Source organism: Mirounga angustirostris, unplaced genomic scaffold (genome assembly GCF_029215605.1).
Source record: "Mirounga angustirostris isolate CCGP_5_RB_7025 unplaced genomic scaffold, mMirAng1.0.hap1 SCAF_9, whole genome shotgun sequence".
Taxonomy (NCBI): Eukaryota; Metazoa; Chordata; class Mammalia; order Carnivora; family Phocidae; genus Mirounga; species Mirounga angustirostris.
The window spans coordinates 46490242-46513869 of NW_026991717.1; the positions used below are offsets into that span (position 1 = coordinate 46490242).

Sequence of the window (23628 nt, forward strand, 5' to 3'; positions counted from 1 at the left end):
CATACCCATCATTATAACTAGATTCAAAAAAGTACTGCCATCCAAAGATATAGCAAATAATACATACTCTCTATGTACATGTAAAAGTTCTGTACTTTTACTTACAAGGTATTGCCATCAAAAGAAAAAAAATGTTATCTGAAAGAAGGTGAAAGAATATCTAATTTTATTTAGCTAAATAACATTGCTTTTTTATAAAAAAATGATAGTTAAAATATATCTTGTATTCTGCACGTTATGGAAATGAAATATTTGAATTAAAAAAATTAGTAATTATCACCTGAAATTAAAGCTTAACACTTTTTAATAAAGAAGGATTAGAAATAAACCACCTTTGGGATATTTTATTGATTCAGAAGGAAAGTTACAGTTGGGGGCTAAACAGAAAAAGAAAGCAGACTCCTTCATCTGAACACTATACCCAAGAAAATATGAGGAACAAAACAATGGGGGGGGGGGGGGGAGAGCTAAACTGCTACATTATAAGTAAAAATGTCCATTGTGGCCTTTTCTTTCCTATACCATTTCTTAGTGCCTATACAAGTAACCATTGGAACTGAATAATTATTTCAAACAGATTACACATTTATAGTTTCTTATAAACAAAAACTTTTTAATTGTACTGAATTCTACATATAATTATTCCTTGATATAAAAATCCGATATGCAGAATTCTACCATATAAAATTTATATACCAAGGAATTAATCAATTCTGGTACATATTACCCCAAAATTCTATAGCACTAAAGAGGATGATTCCTTCCTTGCTTTTATCAAGGAGTTCTTCTCAAGGTATCAATACTATATAAATTAGTTATAGTTTTTTGTTACCCTGGGGAATCAATGTTAGAGAAATAGTAACAATAGTTGTAACATCAGGTGAGAGAAAGAAGTGATGAAGGGGCTGGATTTTTGTTGTTGTTCACTTTGTTAATTAGCATACTGCCTAAGTACATTACATTGTTACATTATAGCCTAGCTTGGGGAAAATGCTGTTACCAAGTGTTCCCTATAGGTTCCTACCCTATAAGCCTGTTCACCCAAATATCCCTAATATAGCTACTATTCCATCTGTTAACAATTGCTGAATCCTATTGTTCCCTCAATTACTACTGAATAGCATATTGGAAGTTATGGAGAAAGCTGGAACCTACACATGGAAATTTTCTTTATAGTCTGTTTTTTTAGGAATATATAGTAATAAGAGTTTGGGTAAGGAATGGAAAGTTCTAGTGAATGGAATTTTGTTAATTGAAAGTATTTTTAACAGCTTTTGTTGCTCCTCTCTCCCCTAAAATTAAACTTTGTTGCCTTGGGTTGCAGTGAAAGAGCTGTCATACAAATCAGTGATCAGTATCCCTGCATGCTTATGTATTTATTACAAGTAAAAACCTAGGATAAGTGTCCACTAAAATACTCTCTTTTCTTGCTACCTGCTTCTTGAATAAACATGTTAAACTTATGGATAACTGAATAATTACTTGGGTTCTGATTAATGTAGTATGTGATTCATGTACATACCTTCTCATATGTTCTTATATACTCTTGTAGTCACTTAGTTTTATCTTTTTAAATGTGGTGATTATAATCAACTTTTATTATACCTCATGTAAAAGAACTGTGTCTGAGAGGATGATGAAGCCCATCCCCTACTTCTCACGATTTCTATCTCATTTACCCTTCAAACAGAGGACAATAGCAGCCTAAAGTTTTTGTACATATTTACAAGAAAGTGAAGTGGGTTGTAGGAAACGTATATCCAAATACTATGGCTCCTGATAGCATTCTGGTTTCAAATGTGCTTTTCCCTTCATTGACCAGAACACAGCTGAAAAAACATGAAACTGCTTCTACAATGATAAATTTAGCAATTTAATTAGTTAGGGATTAGGAAATCTGATGATCAGAGGTATACTTTCATTTAGAATGGTGCTTTAATATACTATATTGTACTGAAACATAAGGCAGAGCTCTACTAAAATAAACACTCATTGAAATGAGTACATAATACTCATTTCAATCAATTAGAGGATGAATTATAAAGTTCACTCAGTACTCCCAAATAATAATCCTTTTTTTTAAAAAAGGTAATTATCAATAACTCCTGGGTAATTGATCATATCAAAGTTAACAAGTGATTCCAAAGACTTTTAGTAGAATCCAGGCCTGATTTTAGACATCAAGTGAAAAGGGTTCTAAAAAAAACCTTTCCCTGGTATCTTTATGAATAATTACTTCTTTTAATTCCTACAAGTAGCATCACTTGGATTTTTTAGAAGTCTTATTTATGACATTTAAAAGCTACTAAATTATAACACAAGTTATTTTGCCAAGAATAAATCAGGTAATAGCAGCACTCACCCACCTTCACTAACGAGCTCACTATTGTCTGACTGCTTACAAGAGATGATCTTCTCCACTAGTTGGTTGTAGCTGCAGTTACCAACAGCTTTTACAATGTCATCAATCTAGAAAACAAACGACTGTCTCACTAATCATGATAAGATTAAAAACAATAACAAAGAAACCCATTTCACTCTTTAGGGTTTTATTCTAATAGTAAATGTAAAAATATGACTTCTGAAAAAGAAAATCAACACCCAACAGTTCCTAATTTTGTTTACAGCTCACTATAACACATTATGAAAAATATTGCTTAGCTGTATTTCAATTATGCAAAAAATAATGAAATGGGATTATTACATGCAACTTTATTTCTTAAGGTTGTAAAGATACTAGTGATTAAAATAAAAAGTAAACTATTTCAGGAGGAAAAATAAGAACATTTCAGTTTTTTTTCTAAAAAACAAATATTTTGCATTTAAAGCAAGGCAAATCTAAAGATAATTTATGGGATTAACAAAGTTCTCCCATTTTATTTATTATTTAGTTCTCAGCAAAGTATAGTGGAGATGCAAGTAGACGTAACTATGTCATTTTCCTGAAAAAAAAGTTAATATATATTAATCAGGGATAGTATTTGCCTCACGAGTCTTATTTAATCTTTGTCTTTGGCAGTAGAGTAGAAAAGTAAATGCAAAGTTTTAAGCTGAAGGAAAATGAAACTGGGCATCTCTACTCTCCTTCCATTACACTTTGCTTTGACTACTGAAGAAAAAATAGGTTTCTGGTGTCTAAACAACTTGTTTTGATTGCTATCCCAACTGTAAAATATATTTACTTATAAACTATTTACATGTACTACTGTATTGACATATACATAATTAAACAAATATAAATTAATACATAGATATAACATAAGAGGGCCAATGTTTTCTTTCCACATCCAAATGATCTTCTTGAATACTTACACTTTGAATACCACAAGTCTTCACATATATCTGTTCAAATAATACTCTGGACAATGGTTCTCAAACTAGGGAGCTTGTTAAAAAGATCTAAAAGAATTCCAGGCTCAAATTGCTTCTCAGCTGTCTAAATTTTCATTCCACTGCTGCACTGCAAAGTTTAAGAAAAACTGCTCTAGGCTATAATTTCTTTGTTCCTGCAAAATTCTAGGATGGGAAAAACCTCTGAACCATTGTGGGACCGACTGTTGAGAAGAGCAGTTAATTGAAAAAAGTCAAAGCAGGGAGTTGTGAAAAAATGTTATATACACATCTTGAACATTTCATGTTAAAATACACAAATGTATTCACTTGTCAATCTTTTGATGTAGAGCCAATAAGGCTTTTTCTTTGAAAGCAGAATCTTACAATTCTATGTAAACAACACAGAAGAGTATGACTTCCAGTTTTGATTTAAAGTGAAAACTTAGACCCTTAAGAAGCAATTTGAGGGCACAGTTCCTTTAGATTTTCATTATTTTTCTTAACACTTTTACTGTTTACAGCAATTTTCCTTAGTGACTTAACTTCACTAACTCTTTCCAAAGGATATGAATTTTCAATCCTAAGGAATCCACAAAATACAAATAAAAGATAAATATACAAAAATCAATTGTACTTCCATAGACCAGCAATAAACAATATAAAGATTTCAATACAGAGATTTCATAGGCCAAATCTCTACATTAGCATTTCATTCAATTAATTCATTTGGGAGCCTTTTATGCACAGCTGTGTACCAGGTGCTGTTAGAGAAACTGCAGACTCAGCAGTGAACAAAAGAGATGGTCTATGCTTTCATATAGTTTACATTCTAGAGTAAAGACAAACAACAAACCAAATAAGCAAATATATTATATGCTAGGTAGTTATATGTAGTGGTGTACAGCTGTTCTTTGTTCATTTTCATTGTATTCCACAGTATGGATATACCATAATTTTTTTTCATGGCTAAGTTGCTTGCAGTTTTGGGCTATGACAAATAATACTGCCATGAATATGCTTATACATTTATCCTATTCTACACATAAAGAGTTTCTCTAGGAAATATGTTTTGTCTAATTGCTAAGTCTTAACGTATGCTTATCCTCAACTTTGCTATAGAACTCCAAACTGCTTTCCAAAACAGAAAGCCAATTTATTTTCTCATCAGTGGGAAATGAGAATTCTCTACATTGCATATCTTCTCCAACATTTAGTACTGTCAGACTTTTAAATATTAATTGTTCTATGTTCTAATGGGTGTATAATAGTAGTATCTTATTTTGGTTTTTATTTGCATTTCCCTGATGACTAGTTCTTATGTTCACTAGTTGTTTGGATAACCATTTTTATAAAGTGCTTGTTCAAGTCATTTGCTCGTTTTTTTAAAAACTGGGTTGCCTATCTTAAAAAAAAATATATATATATATATGTATTTGTAGGAGCTCTTTATTCATTATATAAGTTGTAATCCTCTCAGGGGCTTGCTTTTACATTTTCTTCAGCATTTCTTTAAATAAATACAAGTTCTCAATTTTAATGTAGTCATGTTTACCAAAGTTCTTCACGGTTAATGTATTTGTTTAGAAATCCTTTCCTATCACTAAGGTCAGAAACACACTGTCAAACTTCGGCAGTTTTAGCTTTTACAGTTAAATATCAATGCATATGGAACAAATTTTATGCTGTGAGTTGGAGGAAATAATTTCATTCTTTTCCAATTGACTATCTAATTAGAAATCCAAATTGGCTATCTAACTGGCTATCTAATTAAATATGTAATGGCTACCTAACTGCCTTAGCACCTTTAATTATAAGGACTGCCTTTCCCATTGCTCTACAGTGCCTTCTGTCTATATATGCATGGTCTTTTTGGCTTCTCTATTCTGTCATTGGTCCAAATCTTAATTACAATATTTAAAGTATTTCCTGTCTGGAAGAGCAAGTCCTCCCTGCTTGTTCTGCTTCAAGTATATCATGGCTTCTATTCCCAGCCCTTTGCATTTCCACATAAATTATAGAATCCACTTGTCTCATTCCAAAACTACTCCCCATAAATCTGTTGGGATTTTGTTTGGGGTCATACTGAAACTATAATTTACTTTAGAGAGAATGGACATTTGTATAAATTGTCTTAAAATCTAAAATCTAAGAATAGAGACCTACATTTACATAGGTCTCTAATTTCTCTCAAATTTAAAATTGTGCACACAGAGATCTTGCACATCTTTTTGTCAGCTTTATTCTTAGGAACTTACGCTATGTAAATGACATATTTTTAAAATTTCATTTTCTGTCACTTTATTTATTTATTTAAAAGACTTTATTTTTAAGTAATCTCTATACCCAGTGTGGGGCTCAAACTCGCAACTCCGAGATCAAGAGTCGCATACTCTACCGACTGAGCCAGCCAGGCGCCCCTTCTGTTTGTCATTTTAAAATTCTTTTTGAAGGGGGCGCCTGGGTGGCCCAGTCGTTAAGCATCTGCCTTCAGTTTGGGTCATAATCCCGGAGTCTTGGGATCGAGCCCCACATAGGGCTCGCTGCTCAGAAGGAAGCCTGCTTCTCCCTCTCCCACTTCCCCTGCTTGTGTTCCCTCTCTCACTGTCTCTGTCAAAAAAAAAAAAAAAAAAATCTTTTTGAAGAATATTTGAAGAATTTTGAAGATTTTAGCTTTGTTGATCTTACTTTCTGATTTTTAATACTTTCTGATCTTTTTTTTAAAACACTTTCTGCTCTTAAAATGGATATATAGTTTATTAGCTTTCAATCTTTTCTTATTCATTACTATATGAATTTAGGGCTTTAAAAATCCCTCTAAAAGCTGTTTTAGCTAATCTCACAAGTTTTGATATGGATTTAGTTATTGTGCAGGTTAAAATATACTCTGACTTTCATTATCCAAATTTTTGGCCCAAACTATTTCTATTGTTTTTCTACTGATTTCTAGCTTAACTGCACTGTGGTCAGAGGATATTCTATACTCTATGTGATTTAAATCCTTAGAAATTTGCTGAAACTTGCTGTATAGCCCTGTCGTAGGTCAGTTTTTATAAATTTCATGAATGTATAGTCAGGTTCAAGAAAAAAAACAGGAGAAAATGTCATGGACAGGAGACTAGGAAGATATGATGATTAAATGCAATGTATTATTCTAGATTAGATCATGGAACAACAACAACAAAAATTAGTAGAAAAATTGGTGAAGTGTGTGAGAACTGAAATCATAAAAATACTAGAGGGGAATACAGGCAATAACTTCTTTGATATCAGCTGCAGCAACTTCTTTCTAGATATGTCTCTGAGGCAAGGGAAACAAAAGCAAAAACAAACTACTGGAACTACATCAAAATAAAAGGCTTCTTTTTTTTTTTTTTTTTAAAGATTTTATTTATTTATTTGACAGAGAGAGAAATAGCGAGAGCAGGAACACAAGCAGGGGGAATGGGAGAGGGAGAAGCAGGCTTCTTGCCAAGCAGGGAGCCCAATGTGGGACTCGATCCCAGGACCCTGGGATCATGACCTGAGCCGAAGGCAGACGCTTAATGACTGAGCCACCCAGGCGCCCAAAATAAAAGGCTTCTGCAGAGCAAAGGAAACAACCAACAAAACTAAAAAGCAACCTATGGAATGGGAGAAGATATTTGCAAATGACAAATCCAATACAGGGTTAGTATCCAAAATATAAAGAACTTATAAAACTTATAAACACCCAACAAAACCAAATAATCCAATTAAAAAATGGGCAGAAGACATGAACAGACATTTTTCCAAAGAAGACATATAGCTAACAGACACATGAAAAGATACTCAACATCACTCATTATCAGGGAAATACAAATCAAAAGTACAATGAGATATCACCTCACACCTGTCAGAATGGCTAAAATCAACACAAAAAATAATAGGTGTTGGTGAGGATGTAGAGAAAGGGGAATCTTCTTGCACTGTTGATGGGAATGCAAACTGGTGCAGGTGCTCTGGAAAACAGTATGGAGGTTCCTGAAAAAGTTAAAAATATAACTATCCTACAACCCAGCAATTGCACTACTAGGTATTTACTCAAAGAATACAAAAATACTAATTCAAAGGGATACATGCACCCCAATGTTTATAGCAGCATTATCTACAACAGCCAAATTATGGAAAGAGCCCAAATGTCTATCGACTGATGAACAGAAAAAGAAGATGTGGTGTATATATACAATGGAATCTTACTCAGCCATATAAAAAGAATGAAATCTTGTCATTTGCAACGACATGGGTGGAGCTAGAGAGTATAATGCTAAATGAAATAAGCCAGTCAGAGAAAGACAAATACCATATGATTTCACTCATATGTGGAATTTAAAAAACAAAACAAACAAGCAAAGGAAAAAAAAAGAGAGAGAGACAAACCAAGAAACAGACTCTTAACTGTAAAGAACAAACTGATGGTTACCAGAGAAAGGTGGGTAGGGGATGAGATAGGTGACGGGATTAAGGAGTGCACATGTCGTGATGAGCACCAGGTAATGCATGGAAGTGTTGAATCAATATATTATACACCTGAAACTAATATTACACTGTATGTTAACTGGAATTTAAGTAAAAACTTAAAAAAAAAAAATTGGTGAAGTGTGAATCAAGACTCTAATATAGCTAATAGTAATGCACCAATATTAAATTTTGATATGTGTACCAAGGTCATGTAAGATTAAGAGAAATGGGGTGAAAAGTATGCAGGAATTCTCTGTAATATCTTTGTAAATTTCCTGTAAATCTGAAATTATTCAAAAATAAAAATTTATTAATTTTTTTAAAGAATATATATTCATTAGGTTTTATTTTCTGCTTCTGTCAGTTACAGACAAATATATAACAACTTCCAGTATGGCAATCTATTTCTTTTTATAATTCTGTTAAATTTTGCTTTATGTACTTTGAGATTATATGATTAGATGCATATAAATTTTATTTTATTTTTTTAAAGATTTTATTTATTTATTTGACAGAGAGAGACACAGCGAGAGAGGGAACACAAGCAGGGGAGCTGGAGAGGGAGAAGCAGGCTTCCCGCCGAGCAGGGAGCCCGATGTGGGTCTCGATCCCAGGACCTTGGGATCATGACCTGAGCCAAAGGTAGACGCTTAATGACTGAGCCACCCAGGCGCCCACAAATTTTATTTTTTATTGTCCAAAACTGACCTTTATTCTTTGTGACAGTTCCCATGGGTCCAAAGAATGAGCAATCAATCAGGTATTTACTTTCTAGGTGTCTCTGGGCACATACAAATCTAAAATAATTATATCTACTTGTCAAATTAAACATTAAGCAATTGTATGGCATCTTTTTTTCCCTCTCTTTACTTGCTACCTTTGTTTTTTATATCTCTTGTGAACAACAAATATATATTATTTTAATCCAACCTCAGAACCACTTTTAACTAGAGCATTTAGTCCTATTTACACTTACTATAATTATTTACATACTTGAACTTATTAAATCTATTCTCTTTGTCCCATCAGTTCAACATTCCTTTACCTCTTCTTTCTTCCTTCTCTTTAGATTAATTTTTCTCTTTTCTACTAATCTAGAAGTTACCCACTATGTCTTCTATTCTTTTCATAGTTACTCTAAAAGAGCACTATCCAATAGCACATTCTGTAATAATGGAAATATTCCAAATCTGTATTGCTCAATAAGATATCCACTGGTCACATGCAATTGAAATATACCTAGTGCAACTCAGAAACTAAATTTTTAATTAAATTTAAATAGCTACACTTGGCTACCACATTGGACAAAGAAGTTACAGAAACTATAACATCTACCCCTACACAAAGTCAGAAGTTAATATTCTGTTCTTGAACAATTAATTCTAGGCCCTTACAATATTTTACCTTCCTCCCAGCTTAGGTTATTATTTTTGTATTTGCTAATGTTCTTTTTTAAAATCCCCAAAGATAGCATTATTATTTGATACAGTCCACATTTATATTTATCCACATATTTATCATGTTATTTTCTCTTCGTTCACTTTTCCCTCCATCTGAGATCATTTTCCTTATTTCTAAAATCCTTGTTTAGAATTTCCATTAATGTTGGTCTATTGCCAGGAAGCTTTTTTTTTTTTGAGATTTAAAAAAATGTTTAAAGTAATCTCTACACCCAATGTGGGTCTTGAACTTACAACCCTGAGATCAAAAGTCACATGCTCTATTGACCGAGCCAGCCAGGCACCCCAAGGAAGCTATCTTAATTTAATTAATCTACAAAATGATTTTGTTCCATTCTTGAAAGATAATTTTTCTGGGAACAGGATTATAGGTTAGCATTTGTCTTCTTTCAGCACACTCAATATATCATTTCCACTGTTATCTGGCTTCCAATGTTGCTTTTAAAGAGTTATTATCAATTAATAATGGAGAAATATCCTCTCAGTGGCTGAATTCTGGTGCTCACCATCAAGAGAAAAGCTGAAATTTATTTGCAAGACAATCATTTACAGAATACATCATCAGAATACAAAGAACTAACCAGTTCTGAGAGGTAGTTCGTATACATCTATAGATTACAAACTTTTGCATCGCTCCTTTTCTTTTCTCAGCAGCAGAATCATTTTGTCACAAATAAGTAAGTAAAACAGATAAAAAGCACAGCCCGAACCCCTTCCAAGAGTTTGAAAATCACTGTGTATACCAGAAAAGTCTGATGAACAATTTCAGTTCTACACTTGAGTATATGTTTTTCTTTAAGCATATGAATTCAACTGTTTACCAGACAATATACAGTTCTATACAGACAGTCAGAGAGATGATCTGAGTAAAATTTTTAAGAACTCAGGCTTAAGTTCCTCAGGCTGTCAGCTCATTCTCCTCAAGAATCTAGGCAATCTGGCATTGTCATCTGCCAGGATGCAACATGGCTCACCTTGGATATGTAAAATGCTAGACATGGCTACACTTTTCAGTGATATTCTCAGAGACAGAATGCCAATAAAGATACAGATGACCTGTTTACAGTAAGCCATGCTTTCCTTGCCCAGACTACCGGTTGCTTTTACCAACAGACAAGGATGGAGAAACCACTGCTATTATGATCTCTCCATCCTTGTAGTTAACGCATGGAGACATGTATACATGCTTCATGCCATCAATCAATATTTACTAAGAACCTACTATGTGCCAACCACTGTTCTAAACAATGAGATATAAGAGCTCAGCCCTCATAAAACATTCTAGAGGGAGATGAGAGCCAAGCAAGTAAATAAATAAATAATAATTCCAGATAACGGTAAGTGGTAAAGAAAATCAAATAGGATTGTGGGAGAGGAAATGACTGAGGAAAAGGAGGGTGACTAATTTCAACAAGTTGTCAGAAAGGGTCTCTCTAACAAACTGATATTTGACCTGAGATCTGAATAATGAGGTACCAGAAACATGAAGATCTGGAAGAACAACATGTAGGGTAGTAAAACAATGTTCCACAGTAGGCAATCAGCCAGTAGAAAAACCTGAAATAGAAATGAACTTAACATGCCCGAAGAACAGAAGAGCAGTCAGCATTACTAGAGAGTAGTAAAAAAAAAAAAAAAAAGGATAATTATATGAGGTGAAGTTGGACAGATACAGAATCTAGGTCATGCAGCATATCATAACTAATAAGGATTTTGTATCTTATTGGAGTTACAGTGGAGGTTTTTAAGGAAAGGAAGGGGGCACAGGCATCAAGGGGAGGGTTATTTTACAAAGATCACTCTGAGTGCTGGGGGAAAGAATAATCTTTTACAAAGAGTACAACAAATACTACTAGGACAACTGGATATCCACATGCAAAAGAATAAAAATGGATCCCTCGTCAAACTATATACAAAGATTAACTCAAAATTGATCAATCACACTCCTAAATACAAGCACTAAAACTTTATAAAACTCTTAGAAGAAGATACAGGAGTAAATCTTTGTGACTTTGGGTTAGGCAAAGCCTTCTTAGGACACCAAAAGCATAAGCAACAAAAGAAAAAAAAGATAAATTGGACATCATCAAAATTAAAAACTTTTTGGCTTTTCAAGAACACCATCAATAAAGTGAAAAGACTATCCACAGAATGGTAGAAAATATTTACAAATCATTTATCTAGTAAGAGACTTATACCTAGAATATATAAAGAACTCTTGCAACTCTATAACAAAAAGACAAATAGCCCAATTAAAAATGGGGAACGGATCTGCAGACATTTCTCCTAAGAAGATATACAAATGGCCAATAAGCACATGAAAAGATGCTCAACATTATTAGTCAAAAGAAATACAAACAGGGTGCGTGGGTGGCTCAGTTGGTTAAGCGACTGCCTTCGGCTCAGGTCATGATCCTGGAGTCCCTGGATTGAGTCCCGCATCGGGCTCCCTGCTCTGCGGGGAGTCTGCTTCTCCCTCCGACCCTCCCCCCTCTCATGTGCTCTCTCTCATTCTCTCTCTCTCAAATAAATAAAAATCTTTAAAAAAAAAAAATTAAAAAAAAAAAGAAATATAAACAAATCCACAATGAGATGCAATTTTATACCTATTAGTATGACTATAATCCAAATAACAGATAATAACAAGTGTTGGTGAGAATGGGGACTCAACTTCGTAGGTAACTCCTAACTCCTTGAAGTTATAGTTAGAAGTCTTGGACACACAAAAAAAACACACACACAAAAAAAACACACAAAAAAAACCACACACAAAAAAAACCCACAAAAAAAACCCACAAAAAAAACCCACACACACACACACACACAAAAGAAGTCTTGGACAAACTGAGCAGTCTGGAGTACAGTGCCCTTAACCTCACAGTTTGGCTAATTTCAGGTAAAACCACAAAAATATAACAATCAGAGGGGCACATGCGTGGTTCAGTCGGTTAAGTGTCCGACTCTTGATTTCAGCTCAGGTCATGATCTCAGGGTCATGAGATCGAGCCCTGTGTTGGGCTCCATGCTGCGTGTGGAGCATGCTTAAGAGGCTGTCTCTCTCCCTCTGCCACTCATGCTCACTCTCTCTCTCTCTCAAAAAAAAAAATTATATATATATATATAAAACAATCAGAAAGTATAAATCTAGATTAAATTTCCAAATGAATAAAATTTTACTACATTTGTGTTTATATAATTTTAAATTTTCTACTTACCTGTGGATCCACTAACCACCCATGGTACAAAGGAATATCAAGAAGATCAAATACAATGCATTCTGGTGTATACTCAAATACTCGAACACCAGTGAATTTTACGTTTACATCCAAGCCTGTCTGTAGTTTGTGCAAGATTGCCATAGCATCACTCATATTCTGAATATAGAAAGGAGAAAGGTAAAGATGAGAAAAATCAAACGACAATGACAATGACAACAACAGCAAAGATACTTGAATGCAGGCACATTTACTTCTACTTTTCCATTTTATCCAATTTATTTGTCCCTTCAATTTTTATTAAGTGCCTACTATGTACCAGGTACTAATTTGAGTTCTAATGAGGTAACAGTGAATAAAACAAATTTCCTGATCTCCTGTAACTAATATTCTATTTTGAGAGACAAATATATATATACAATATAATGTCAAGTATTTAAGGAAAATTGAATAGGATAATGACATACAGACTGACAGGGATGAGGGACCTATTTTAGACCAGAAAGACCAAAGACAAAGTTTCTAGTCAAAGGGTATTACCTCTCCCACTTTGGGGCATATATCCAAAAGAATTGAAAATAACATCTTTTTTTTTTTTTTTAAGATTTTATTTATTTATTTGAGAGAGTGAGAATGAGAGAGAGAGAGAGAGCATATGAGAGGGAGGAGGGTCAGAGGGAGAAGCAGACTCCCTGCTGAGCAGGAAGCCTGATGCGGGACTCGATGCCGGGACTCCAGGATCATGACCTGAGCCGAAGGCAGTCGCTTAACCAACTGAGCCACCCAGGCGCCCCGAAAATAACATCTTGAAGAGATACTTGCATCCCCATGTTCATTGTAGCATTATTCATAATAGTCAAGAGGTGGAAACAGCCCAAATGTCCACTGACAGATAAATGGATAGAGACACTGTGGTATATACATACAATGGAATATTATTCAGCCTTAAAAAAAAAAAAAGGAAATTCTATCAGGGCGCCTGGGTGGCTCAGTCGTTGAGTATCTGCCTTCGGCTTGGGTCATGATCCCAGGGTCCTGGGATCGAGCCCCGCATCGGGCTCCCTGCTCGGCGGGAAGACTGCTTCTCCCTCTCCCACTCCCCCTGCTTGTGTTCCCTCTCTCGCTGTGTCTCTCTCTGTCAAATAAATAAAATCTTAAAAAAAAAAAAAAAAAGGAAATTCTATTACATGCTACAATATGGATGAAACTTGAGGACATTATGCTGAGTGAAATAAGAAATCACAAAAGGACAAATGCTATGTGATTCCACTTACATGAAATATCTAGGTAGTCAAAATCCTGGAAACATAAAGTAGAACGGTGATTGTCAGGGGATGGACAAAGGGAAAGCTGGGGAGTTGTTCAATGGGTTTAGAGTTTCACAGTTTTACAAGATGAAATGTTCTAGAGATCTGTTATCAACGTGAATATAGTTAACACTACTGAACTATACACTTAAAAATATTAAGGGATTAAATTTTATATGTTTTTTTAAGATTCTATTTATTTATTTGAGAGAGAGAAGAGAGCATGAACAGGGGAGGGTCAGAGAGAGAGGGAGAAGCAGACTCCCCACTGAGCAGGAGCCCGCCTCAGGCAATTGATCCCAGGACTCTGGGATCATGACCTGAGCCGAAGGCAGATGCTTGACTGACGGAGTCACCCAGGCGCCCCTAAATTTTATATTGTTTTTAAATCACAATTTAAAAAGAAAAAGAGGGCGCCTGGGTGGTTCAGTTGTTAAGCGTCTACCTTTGGCTCAGGTCATGGTCCCAGGGTTCTGGGATCGAGCCCCACATTGGGCTCCTTGCTCAGTGGGGAGTCCTGTTCTCCCTCTCCCTCTGCTCCTGCTTGTGTCCCCTCTCTCTCTGTGTCTCTCTCTGTCGAATAAATAAATAAAATCTTTAAAAAAAATAAAAATTAAAAATAAAAAAAAAGAAATGAGCTATCAAGCTTGAAAAGACACAGGAAATTTAAATGTACATTGCTAAGTGAAAGAAGCCAACCTGAAATGGCTACATATTGTATGAGTCCAGATGATATTCTGGGAAAGGCAAAACAATGGAGGCAGTAGAAAGATCAGTGGCTGCCAGGGATTAGGAAGAGGGAGGGACGTATAGGCAGTGCACAGAGGATTTTTTAGGGCAATAAAACTACTCTGTATGGAACTATAATGGTGGAAATTTGTCATTATACATTTTCAAAACCCACAGAACGTCTAACAAGAGTGAACTTTAATGTGAACTATGGACTCTGGGTGATAATTATGTATTGATGAATGGATATTGATAGTAGGGGAACATTTGTATGTGTGGGATGGGGAGGCAGGGAGGGACAGGAGGTATATGGCAACTCTGTTCTTTCCACTCAGTTTTGCTGTAAACTGCTTTAAAAAGGTGGGGAAGCTCTATAAAAATGGCACTTAAATATCAACCAAAGCAAAACACTGACTCTGTGAAGCTCAGGGGAAAAAAAGCACTCCAAACAAAGTAGACACTAGTACAAAAATTCTGATGCAGAAATGATTTGATACTATGTCCATGGAACAGCAAGGAGTCCTGAATAGCTAGAAGAAAATTAAGTAGAAAGTGTAGGAGATGAAGTCAGAGAAAGAAAAAGACAAATACAAAGACTTGTTGCCCAAATTAAGGAGTCATTCTGTCCACCTCTGTTTTCTCTGTAAATATGGTCACATAGATCTGTAAGGAATACTATTTTAAAACATGTTTTTCTTAACATTTTTAATACAGTAAATATGGTCATACTTATAGAGGATTTATTTGATGAAACAAAAAACGCCAATATATAATTTTTTTTAGATTTTATTTATTTATTTGACACAGAAAGAGAGATAGCGAGAGCAGGAACACAAGCAGCGGGTTAGAGGGAGAGGGAGAAGCAGGCTTCCCACCGAGCAGGGAGCCCGATGCAGGGCTCGATCCCAGGACTCTGGGATCATGACCTGAGCTGAAGGCAGACACTTAATGACTGAGTCACCCAGGTGCTCCCCAATATATAAAATTTAATACAATTTTTATTTAATCCCTACTGTTAATCAGACACTGTGCTACATATTGAAGATATAAAAAAATAGGAGGGGACTATAGCTTACCAGGGGTCTTATACTAGAAAGGGTGAACATGAAATAAATCCTTTTATATTAAAACTAGGGACTTTCTCTGAAATCTGAAAAAGACAAACTTAGGTCATAAGAACAAAATTCTATTTTACCAAATAACATAAAACTCCATTTGAAGAGACTATACAGACTGAAAATAGAAATTACTCAAATCTTTTAAATTTATCAATGAAGAATTTATAATAGGATAACATTGTTATATAGTCTGGCTTTCATCAGTTTCACCTCTTCCTAATAACTATATTCTCCGAAAACAATATATTTTTTCAATCTTCCCAAAAGTTGAACCCTTGAAAATAATCAGCTTACATTTTTTCCCTCAGTGTTATAAAACTTTTCCTAAGCCATAGCAATGATGAATCTGAAAAAATGGTAATAGTGGGCTATTGTAGGATTATAGTTCTACTGCTACTAGTTTTTCTTCTACATTTGTTAAATTCTTGGTTGCCAGTCACCCAATTTCCTTTAGGGTAGGTATAATTTCTAATAGCTCCTGGGCTCATGCTAACACTTTTATACATCTTCTATATTTCTTTATAAATTATGTAATATTAAAATATCTATGGGCGCCTGGGTGGCTCAGTCGGTTAAGTGTCTGCCTTCGGCTCAGGTCATGATCCCAGCATCCTGGGATCGAGCCCCGCATCAGGCTTCCTTCTCAGAGGGAAGCCTGCTTTTCCCTCTCCCACTCCTCTGCTTATGTTCCCTCTTTCGCTGTATGTCTCTCTGTCAAATAAATAAATAAAATCTTAAAAATAAAATATCTAAATTGACAGCATTTGATAATCTCCATAAATATTAATAACACTGATTTAAAAAATGAACATTTGTAAACAAAGAACTAAAGGATAAGTATTTTGCCATTTTGTTCCTAAATCCAAATTATGATATTAATAATATCAAATATAAATCCTTGGGATGGTTGCTTATATCCCAAGAAAGAATTACTATTGATTCCTTTAAGTCAGTGGTTAAACTGTTTTTTAAAGTTTTTCACAAAGTACTTCTGACATGGTGAAATATTTTTAATTTAAATATAAAATATACTTTAAAAATATATTTGCAGTCATTTAATAACCTGTCATACATACACAGACACACAGTGCTTTCTTGTGTTGTCAGGGTATCTACCATTAAACAAAACTGGAAAAAATACGCTTTTTGTTTATATTACTACTTCTGGCAAAGAAGTTTAATTAAGAAGATTTCAGCTCTACATTGATCTTTCTTAAATTTAAGGCTTAAAACTTTCTGTTCACATAAAATTATACAAAAAAGAACACTATTAAATCACACCTGTAGAACATTAAACACCAGCTTAAACTCAGCCTTATCAGTTTGGTACATGTTATCCTCACAACTAATGGTAATGTAATCATAATACCTTATAAACAGTTTTAAGAGTGCATCTTATATGTAGGGTATTTTTTATCTGACATGTATTTCTCTTAAGAAATATAAGTGGCTGTTAGATACTGTTTCAACTTGAAACAAAACTTTACTTCCAATCATTTTCCAAGAGTCTAGATCACCTTAATGGAAGTATTTCCTGAGACTGCAAGATGGCCTTGAAAAAACAAACAAAATGCTGATATTATTGGCAAATACTCATCAATCAAGATTTTCTCAAGACTGTGCAACAAAAATAAACAAATGTTGAGGGTGATATGAAACTGCAACTATCATCTATAATTCCTAATTTCAAGTTTTTGTATTAAGCAAAACAGCCTCACTAATTTCAATAAGAGATGATATAAATTTGATAAATAATATAAATTGAATCTTATCACTTTATACTTATATCATTTACCGCTTTTCTATATTAGAGGTTAGCATGAGATTTCATTTGAAAAGACTTCCTAATGCAAAAAATATTTGGAAATTACTGCTTTAAGCTACAAATGCCAATAGAATTTAAATGACAGCATACCAATTTGGCTTTAGCTACACATTTCCTACCTTACAGAGTGAAGCAATGCAATATGTTTGGATTTTCAATTCTATTAGGACTAGATTATCTGATCATTCAAATTCAAAAAAATTTGCAATACTGAAATGAGTTTTGCTTCCTAAGTCAATTTGATACTGCTAAAAGTATTTAAAAATGTTGCTTTGAAAGTAAATATAAAGGTTCCAATGATGTCTGTTTCTTCCCTGATACTTCCTTTCACTATAAGAACCTGATACCATCTTGCCTTTTACTGTCAAATAGAAGAACAATACTGAAGAAAATGAAGGTCCCCTTGTTTCCTTCCAGCTCCAATAGTTTTGAGCTTCTCCTATTTTACAGAATAGAATCTCTAAAAAAATGCAAGAAATGTGGATACATTGAAACTACAAAGGAAAATATTTTGTCCTAATGACACACAACAGGCATCATTTACTCAACTTCCTCTCAAATATAATTATAAAATATAAATAAAACAAGGAAAGGTGAATCAATGACAAATTCACTTGAAAGTCAATTTTTCAAGAAAAATACCAGGTTATCATTCTACATAGATCTGTAGATCTGTGTTTCATTCCATATAGCATATATGTTCATATAAAGCAGAGATGGAAAAGTATGCCCTGTGGGCCAAAACTTGCTGAAGCTAAGAATGGTTTTTACATTTTTAAAGGGTTGTAAAATAAGAAAACAAATATGCCTACGAGCCACTGACAGAGACCAATGAATACATCCATTAAGTTAAAAATTACACATTTAAATATAACAAAAATTGTGTCTATTACCTGCTCATAGTTTAAACGTTGAATTTCTGAAATTTCTTTAGGCTTTGCATCAAGCATGTAATCTCCTGTAAAAAGAAATTGTGAAATTGCCTTTTTAAAATATTACTTTTTCATTACAAAGGTAATGATTTTAATTATAAATTGTAGAAATAAGTGACACAAAACTGACCCCCAGTTCTACTCAGAGAAAGATCAGTGTTAACTAATTGCTATAACCTCAAATATTTTTTCAGTGTACATACTATAATGCTTTTGAACGTACTTCTTCTACTTTCCAATATATTTGAGCATTTTTCCATGTCACTACAATAAAGCTCTAAAAGGCTGTACCAAGTCTCATTGCTATCAACAATATAAACTGCTACCTCATTACTTTCTCAAGAATGGGTGTTACTGGGTCACCTGGCTGGCTCAGTAGGTTAAGCAACTGCCTTCGGCTCAGGTCATGATCCCAGGGTCCTGGAATTGAGCCCTGTAGGCTCCCTGCCCTGCGGGGAGCCTGCTTCTCCCTCTCCCTCTGCCTGACACTCCCCCTACTTGTGCTCTCTCTCTCTCTGTCAAATAAATAATAAAAAATCTAAAAAAAAACAAAAAACCAACAGCTGTTATCAGTGTTTTAAATGTTTGCCATTATAAGAAGTACACAAAATATTTTTTGCCCTTGAGAAATCGGTATATATATATTTTTGTTATCACCCTTCCCCCCCATCTTTTTAATATATGTATGACTTTTAGTATATGTGGCACCTTTTAAATGTATGTAACACCATTTTAATATACGCAGTAACTTTTCTAAATTTTTTTTTAAAGATTTTATTTATTTATTTGACAGAAAGAGACACAGCGAGAGAGGGAACACAGGCAGGGGGAGTGGGAGAGGGAGAAGCAGGCTTCCCGCTGAGCAGGGAGCCCGATGCAGGGCTTGATCCCAGGACCCTGGGATCATGACCTGAGCTGAAGGCAGACGCTTAACGACTGAGCCACCCAGGCACCCCATGTAGTAACTTTTTTATCTATGTTTTGCCTTTTTACTTTTTTATTTTATTTTTAAAAAGATTTTATTGATTATTTTAGAGAGAGGAAGAGCACATGCAAGCAGGGGAAGGAGCAGAGAGGGAGAGTGGGGGATAGAATCTCAGGCCACCTCCGCACTAAGCGTGGAGCCCAATGTGGGACTTGATCTCACAACCCATAAGATCATGACCTGAGCCAAAACCGAGAGTCAGATGCTTAACTGACTGAGCCACTTGGGCGCCCCTATGTTTTGCCTTTTTAATTATATATTAACTATATATACTTTCCTTTTTTTAAAGATTTATTAATTTGAAAGAGAGAGCAAGGAAGTGGGAGGAGGGGCAGAGGGAGAGAATCTTTAAGCAGACCCCCTGCTGAGCAGGGAACCTGAGAGGGGTGGGCTCAATTTCACAATCCATGAAATCAATACCTGAGCAGAAACCAAGAGTCAGACACTTAACCAACTGAGCCACCCAGGCACCCCTATACTTTTCTTTTAATTGCCTGTCTATATAAGTATCATTTTTCCTTATTGAACTATAGAAGTTTTTTTAGTAAAATGACTTTTTAAAAGATTTTATTTTTAAGTAATCTCTACACCCAACATGGGGCTCAAACTCATAACCCAGAGACCAAGAGTTGCATGCTCCACTAACTGAGCCAGCCAGGCACCCCACCCCTTTCTTTTTTTAAGATTTTTTTTATTAAAGATTTTTATTTATTTATTTGAGAGAGAGAGAGCACGAGCGGGGAGGAAGGGCAGAGGGAGCAGGCGAAGCAGACTCCCCACTGAACAGGGAGCCCACCTCAGGCAATTGATCCCAGGACTCTGGGATCATGACTTGAGCTGAAGGCAGACGCTTAATTGACTGAGCCACCCAGGTGCCCTTAAGATTTTTAAAATGCTCTTTTTTAAAAATGGAAGTATAGTTGATACACAATGTTATATTAGTTTCAGGTATACAATATAGTGACTCAACAACTCTATATGTTATGCTATGCTCACAAGTGTAGCTATCATCTGTCATCATACAGCACTATTACAACATTAATGACTATATTTCCTATGCTGTAACTTTCATCTCCATGACTTATTCATTCCATAACTGGAAGCCTGTACCCTCCCACTCCCCTTCACCCATTTTGCCCATCTCCTCACGCACCTCCCCTCTGGCAACTACCAGTTTGTTCTCTATATTTATGGGTCTATTTCTGTAAAAACTCCTTTTCAATCGGAAGAATTAGAACACTTCCTGTTATACTGTGTGGTAAATATTTTTTCCCCTATATTGTATTCTAACTTTATGGTGATGCTTTTTGTCTATTTTTTTTTTTTTACCATACAGAAATATTTAATTTTAATAAAGTCAAATTCTTCTATTATGGTTTCTGGTTGGATGTCATGTTTAGAAAGATCTTTACCTCTTAAGCATATACAAACATTCACATGTGCTTTCTTCATGTAATTTTTTGTTTACCTTTTTAATGTTTAAATCTTTAATTTATCTGGAATTTATTTTGATATAAATAGTGATATATGGAACTAACTTTTCGCCTAGCCTCCCAAATCACTACGTTGATAAAACTGTATGGGTTTTGTTTTGTTTTTTAAGATTTTATTTTTAAATAATCTCTGCACTCAACCTGGGGCTTGAACTCACAACCCAGAGATCAAGAGTTGCATGCCCCACTGACTGAGTCAGCCAGGCAACCAAAAATTGTTTTTAATATAACTTTTATTTTTCTAATTCAAAATAAACCTCTAAAGAGTGCATCAAGTGTTTTCTTAAGCTTTTCAACAAGAGATTTCTGATAACATCAAGAATCTCTGATAACAGAAGATTCCTATGAACATCAATATATTATTACTTGTGCTTTGTGTGTGTGTGTGTGTGTGTTTTAAGATTTTATTTAGGGGCACCTGGGTGGCTCAAGTTGTTAAGCGTCCGCCTTCGGCTCAGGTCATGATCCTGCTCCACGGGAAGCCTGCTTCTCCCTCTCACACTCCCTCTGCCGTGTTTCCTCTCTCACTGTGTCTCTCTCTGTCAAATAAATAAAATCTTTAAAAAAAAAAAAGATTTTATTTATTTATCTGAGAGCGAGCATGAGCGGGGCAGTGCAGAGAGAGGGAGCAGCAGACTCCCCACTGAGCCAGGAGCCCGAGGTGGGCCTTGATCCCAGGACCCTGAGATCATGACCTGAGCCAAAGTTGGACACTCAACCAACTGAGCCACCCAGGTGCCACCTGTGTATTCTTTTAATTAGAACTTTTTTTTTTAAAGGTTTTATTTATATATTTGACAGAGAGAGAGAGAGAGAACACAAGCAGGGGGAGATGCAGGCAGAGAGAGAGGGAGAAGCAGACTCCCCGCTGAGTTGAGCAGGGAGCCCGACATGGGGCCCGATCCCAGGACCCCGAGATCATGACCTGAGCCGAAGGCAGATGCTTAACCAACTGAGCCAGTCAGGTGCCCCAATTAGAACTTTTTAAAAAAAGATTTTATTTATTTATTTGACAGAGAGAGAGAGAGATAGCGAGAGCAGGAACACAAGTAGGGGGAGTGGGAGACAGAGAAGCAGGCCTCGCGCTGAGCAGGGGCCCGATGTGGGGCTTGATCCCAGGACCCTGGGATCATGACCTGAGCTGAAGGCAGACGCTTAATGACTGAGCCACCCAGGCGCCCCTAATTAGAACTTTAAGTTATCAAATCTAACTAGTAATGATTTTATTCCACATAGGCACAAGAACTCCCAAAGCACTAAATTAACTGATCATAAAAATGTATGAGCAAGTCTACTTACCATTTTTGAGTCCTCTCTATACACAGCACATTGTATATTTGTATGTTGAGGCTTTCATTTGGCATTTAACTGAAAACTATGCTTTAAGTAAATTCTATATACCACTTATTCAAATAACTGAGGACACAATTACTATACTTGTATCTTATACTTAGGTTCTGTATTTATCCTGATAAAAGACTGTACTTGCTCTCCTCACTAAAACCTTAGTGGAGTCAGGATGCAGAACATTCTAGAATTCAATATTAAATGACCCTGATTATGCTATCATAGATAAAACTTAAATGCTAAGGGGCGCCTGGGTGGCTCAGCCGGTTAAGCGGCTGCCTTCAGCTCAGGTCATGATCCCAGGGTCCTGGGATCGAGTCCCACATTGGGCTCCCTGCTCAGCGGGGAGCCTGCTTCTCCCTTTCCCTCTGCCTGCCTCTCTGCCTACTTGTTCTCTCTCTATGTCAAATAAATAAATAAATAAAATCTTTAAAAAAAAAACACTTAAATGCTAAGAGTAGAATAATTATTGTGAAAGACTCAAATACACAACTCCTCTTTTCCTGAAGCCAGAAAAGGTTTCTGCACAAGAGAATAACCTGGCTAAGGTAGGCAGCTTCTTAGGTGGACCTCAACAGGGGCACCTGGGTGGTTCAGTTGGTTGGGCATTCAACTCTTGAGCTCAGCTAGGGTCTTGATCTCAGGGTCGTGCTTGGCATGGAGCCTACTTTTAGATGGACCTCAATAATTCCCATCTTCTGGTATTCATATCTTTGTATAATCCCCTTCCCTTGAGTATGGGCTGGACTTATTAATTCACTTCTAGTGAATAAAAAAATGGCATAAATAATGAAATGTCACTTCTGAAATTAGAATACAGAATTATTGTGGCTTTTGTCATGATGCTCTCCCACTTGCTCACTCTGAGGAAAGCCAGGTGGCATGTTCTGAACTGCCTTATGGAGAGGCCTGCATGGCATGGAACTAAAGGAGGACTCTGGCTATGGTTAGTGAGGAACTGAGGACCTCAGTCCAACAATGTATGAGGAACTCAATCCTGCCAACAACCATGTGAATAACCTTAAAGCAGATCCTCCTGAGTTGGGTCTGGGGATGAGACTGCAGCCCCAGCTGACACCCTGACTGCAGCCTCATGAGAGACCTTGAGCCAGTCACTTAGCTAAGCCATGCCTAGATTCCTGATGTACAGACACCATTAGATAATAAATGTTCATTATTAAACCAGTGAATTTTGGGGTGATGTGTTATACAGCAATAGGTATCTATATTTTTAGGAAAGTTTGTAATAAAAGAATCAGGTATTTTTAAAAGACTAAGTTTGAGTTTCTAAGAAAGATTTATTTATCTAAATAAATCATCTCTTAAGAGTGTTGTTTTATCTAGCTTATCTAACCTGTGTATCTGAATTTGGTTAACAATACTATTTCAGGGGCTCAGTTGGTTAAGC

At 35.5% G+C, this 23628-nt stretch overlaps 1 protein-coding gene across 4 annotated transcripts in view; it reads right to left on the reverse strand.

Moving 5' to 3' along the window:
- The window catches only part of MINDY2 (MINDY lysine 48 deubiquitinase 2), a 78528-nt gene that overhangs the window by 33606 nt on the left and 21294 nt on the right, over window positions 1–23628 (reverse strand). For 3 of the 4 annotated variants that reach the window (XM_045899973.3, XM_054513517.2, XM_045899974.3), the window contains exons 3-5: window positions 18357–18421; window positions 12485–12643; window positions 2367–2469 (exon numbers count right to left, since the gene is read on the reverse strand). In XM_045899973.3, the coding sequence (XP_045755929.1) occupies window positions 2367–2469; window positions 12485–12643; window positions 18357–18421 (327 nt within the window). The remainder of the gene's footprint in view (window positions 1–2366; window positions 2470–12484; window positions 12644–18356; window positions 18422–23628) is intronic. The other variant, XM_064570409.1, reaches the window with a different exon arrangement.